The 3,608-nt window shown below is 43.5% G+C and overlaps 1 protein-coding gene across 1 annotated transcript in view; it reads right to left on the reverse strand.

The window, feature by feature from the left end:
- The window catches only part of PARD3B (par-3 family cell polarity regulator beta), a gene marked incomplete at its 5' end in the record, with an annotated part of 286,988 nt that overhangs the window by 279,129 nt on the left and 4,251 nt on the right, over nucleotides 1-3,608 (reverse strand). The window contains one exon of the mRNA XM_019652918.1: nucleotides 1,858-2,095. Coding sequence (XP_019508463.1) covers nucleotides 1,858-2,095 — 238 coding nt within the window. The remainder of the gene's footprint in view (nucleotides 1-1,857; nucleotides 2,096-3,608) is intronic.

The raw sequence follows: 3,608 nt of genomic DNA on the forward strand, positions 1-3,608 counted from the left end.
CATATATACATATATATGTCTATTAATAAATAAATGACATACAAAATGGAGCTTCCCGTTTCCGTCAAAGATCGCAACTGAGAACATCTGATGACAAATACTACCACATCCTGAAAAGAGATATCTCCTAAGGATGTAATATAAGGTGCCACACTGGTCCATCAACTATCACTTCTCATCTCTCACCTTCAGCCCATGGAAGAGGAGGGTAGAGGCTGAGAGAGAAATTTTGTGTGATGAAAAATTACAGGAGTAAAGAAAATAATGGAAAGAGATGCTTCCATATCTCACCCCCAACACAATAAATGAGGAGGCTACAAGAAAACCTTTCAGAGACTACGAAGGCAATTGTATGAAAGCAGACTGTCATCCCACTTCCTACCTGTTAGCTTGGTGACTTGCAAATATTTACTGACCATCCCCATGCATGAGAGCATTCTTGGAAGAGCCTGGCATGTGGCCTTTGAGCTGGGGAGACACAAAGTCGTGCCTAACTCTGCCTTGGGGAAGGCTGAAGATGCCAGGCTGGTTGGCACATCTCTGTGACAGGGTGAGGAGGGAGTGGGAACAGGCTGTACTTCCATCGTTTGGAGGTGTAAGAGACCATAGTTCTAACGAGCTAAGCAGATGCTGCAGAAGGAAATTAGGCTAAAGCCATCCCGAACTGACACCACCCAAGAAGTCTACCAGCCAGAGTAAAGAGACTGCAGGGCTGTACTGTCTGAGGTCAGAGGCCAAGGGTCAGAGGGTCTCAGGAAGTCAGTGAGAAAAATGAATCGCCTACATCAGTGATGGGTGCAGTAGGGGGTCTCCTGAGAAAACCACAAAAGGGGCCAGATTAGTGCAGATAGACCAGGTAAGTGAACGTCTATCCTTGCCCTTCCTTCTCCCTGGCTGCAGACGCTGCGAAGCAGAAGGACCCTGCCACCACACCGCAGGGCCCTCCTTGAGGCCCAAGGGGCAGGGAGGAAGAAGGTTTTGATTAATGTTAGGTTCCATGTTTAGACCCTAGCAAAAGTGGTTGTTTTAATTCCCAAAGCGACCAGAAAGCCATCAGCTAGAGAACTGAGATGTCATCAAATTGTGGACATTGTGACAGCAACAACAGAGCATATCTGAAGGTACTTTAGGAGACGAAAGGAAGTTGTTTTCTGATTGTACCCTGCTGAGCCGTGCCTAGGCAATGAACGGACTGCACAGGAAACCTTGCCGTGGTGTCAGGAGAGGAGATAGGCGAGCCTCATTTTGAAAGTGGGGAAAAGAAGGCTCAGGGAGTAACAAGTGGGAAGCTCAGTAGCTGCTGTGTGGAGAGGCACAAATTCAACCCAGGGCCATGTGACTCATGATCCAGTGACATCGCCACTGGACCACAGAGCCTCTCTAGGTGACAGCTAACGGGCTCACGTGCCTGGCCATTCACACACCGAGAATCATGGGGTGGGGGGAGGGGCAGACGATGAGGTTCATCTTCTCTGTCTTCTCTATTTCAAAGGGAGCGTCCTAGAGGTCACACGTGAGGAGTGACACTTAATTTACCCACATAACACTCTAGTACTAAGGGCTGCGGTCACTGCCCACGCCTCTACCAAGCTGTGGCCTTCCTTTGGACAACAGATTTCTCAGTTTCCTGTCATCACCAGGAGTTTCGGGAGCCACCCAAGAAGGCTCCTTCTGCCGCTGCAGAAAAGGAACAAGCATATTCATAGTTTACATTTTTTTACACATTTAGCCCAAAAGGAGGGAGAGCTTGCATTTTTTCCGAGTGCGCACAAATGAGTGATATCACCAGGAGAGACAACAATAACAACAACAAAAAACCAAAATGAAACCAACTTTGCCTTTAACGCAGGTTCTTACCTCAGCATGGCGCCAAATCCCTTCCTCTTTACTTTTCTTTCCGGATCTTCACCTTCCTCTTTCTGCTTCTTCTCCTTGGCTTTCAGTTTGCCCTTGTCCTTCTTCTTCTCCTTCTCTTTCGTTTTTTTGACTTTCCTGATTTTATTTTCTGCGTCCTCAAGCTCAGAGTTCCCTTGAGGGGCAGACTCACAATTCAGGGCTCCTTGACCAGAGTGAGAGCTCTTATCAGACAGACCGTCTGCAGAGAGAGAGAGNTCCCCTAAATTTCTCTTTCAATATTAGGCAAACAGAGGATACAGGGAAACTACCAAAGCTGGCAGGTTCTTGAGGTGCACATTTTTCCACCATAACTGAAGGCCCGTGTGAGAGCCATAGTTGAATCTGCAAGAAGGTAATTCTGTAATCAGCAAAGCATAAGCGTACATGAACCAGACAATACATATAAAGATACAAACGAATGAGATCCCTCAACATTTTTTCAAAAGGATCCAGAGAAGGTTAACTTAGCTAATGAGCTACACTGTACTACTGCATATCATCAACATGAATGGACCAGCTAATATCAGAAAAGCACTCAACACTTAGCTTTTCACAAGCAAGAGTATTGCCACTGTTAACATGTTCACACATCCATGATGCATGGCTTGGAGGAGGAGAGGGAGGCAGAATTCCAGTTTCCACTTGTGCCCGTGGCCAGGTGTCACTACACATGGTACAACTGCACAACCTACATTAAAGTCCTACGTTCAGGAAAGTATCTGTGAAACGCAAATAATGGGAACAAACCCCCCACATATTTAAACCACACATCTAACTCCTCAAGAACCTTAAAGCAATCAATCTTTTTTAAATAAGAAAGAAACTAAGTCAACAGCATCTGAGCAACAGATGAGAATTAAAGCAAAACCTGGTGGTTAAGGGTAACAGCTTTTGTGTTCTTTGTTGTTGAAAATGTGCAAGTAGCAGCAACTCCAACATGCTCAGAAACTCACATGCAAAAGGCTACGGAAAACAGTTGCTATTTTTACACCAGAGATAAAATCAAACACCACCTTTCAGATCTTAATTTTGCTAAAATAGTAGAAGGAAACAAAATCCCAGGTTGCTAGATGTCTAAAGGATCTAGAAGGACCTGTGATTTCTACCAGAGGAAAATACAGTATGTCCTGGACATCAAAGGAAGAGCGAACTCTGTGTTATGGGCAATAGAGTATGAACCTGCTGAATAAATCATCTGAAATAAAATATAAAGTTAAGGCTTCATTTAATAATATTCTAAAAAGGGGGAAGCTCTAACGGTTTTCATATTTATAGATTTCTCTAGTAAAATCTTTATAGTTTTTTTCCTGTAACACCTTAAATTAAAGAGGATATTTTTCCTTATAAAGTATTATATTATAAAAGCGGTAATAATAATTATGATAATAATTATATTAGTTTCTATCGATGCTGTAAAAAATTACCACAAACTTAGTGGCTTAAACAACAGGAATAGGCTGAAATTAAGGGATTGGCGGGCAGTGGTCCTTTCTGGTGCTTCTCCAGAGAGAATCCATTTTCGTGACCTTCACATCTTCTAGAGCAGCGGTTCTCAACCTTCCTAATGCCGCAACCCCTTAACAGTTCCTTATCTTGTGGTGACTCCCAACCATAAAATTATTTTCGTTGCTACTCTATAACTGTAATTTTGCTACTGTTATAATCGTAAATATCTTTTTGTTTTCCGATGGTCTTAGGCGACCCCTGTGAAA

The sequence above is a fragment of the Hipposideros armiger genome, unplaced genomic scaffold (genome assembly GCF_001890085.2).
Source record: "Hipposideros armiger isolate ML-2016 unplaced genomic scaffold, ASM189008v1 scaffold_190, whole genome shotgun sequence".
Classification (NCBI taxonomy): domain Eukaryota; kingdom Metazoa; phylum Chordata; class Mammalia; order Chiroptera; family Hipposideridae; genus Hipposideros; species Hipposideros armiger.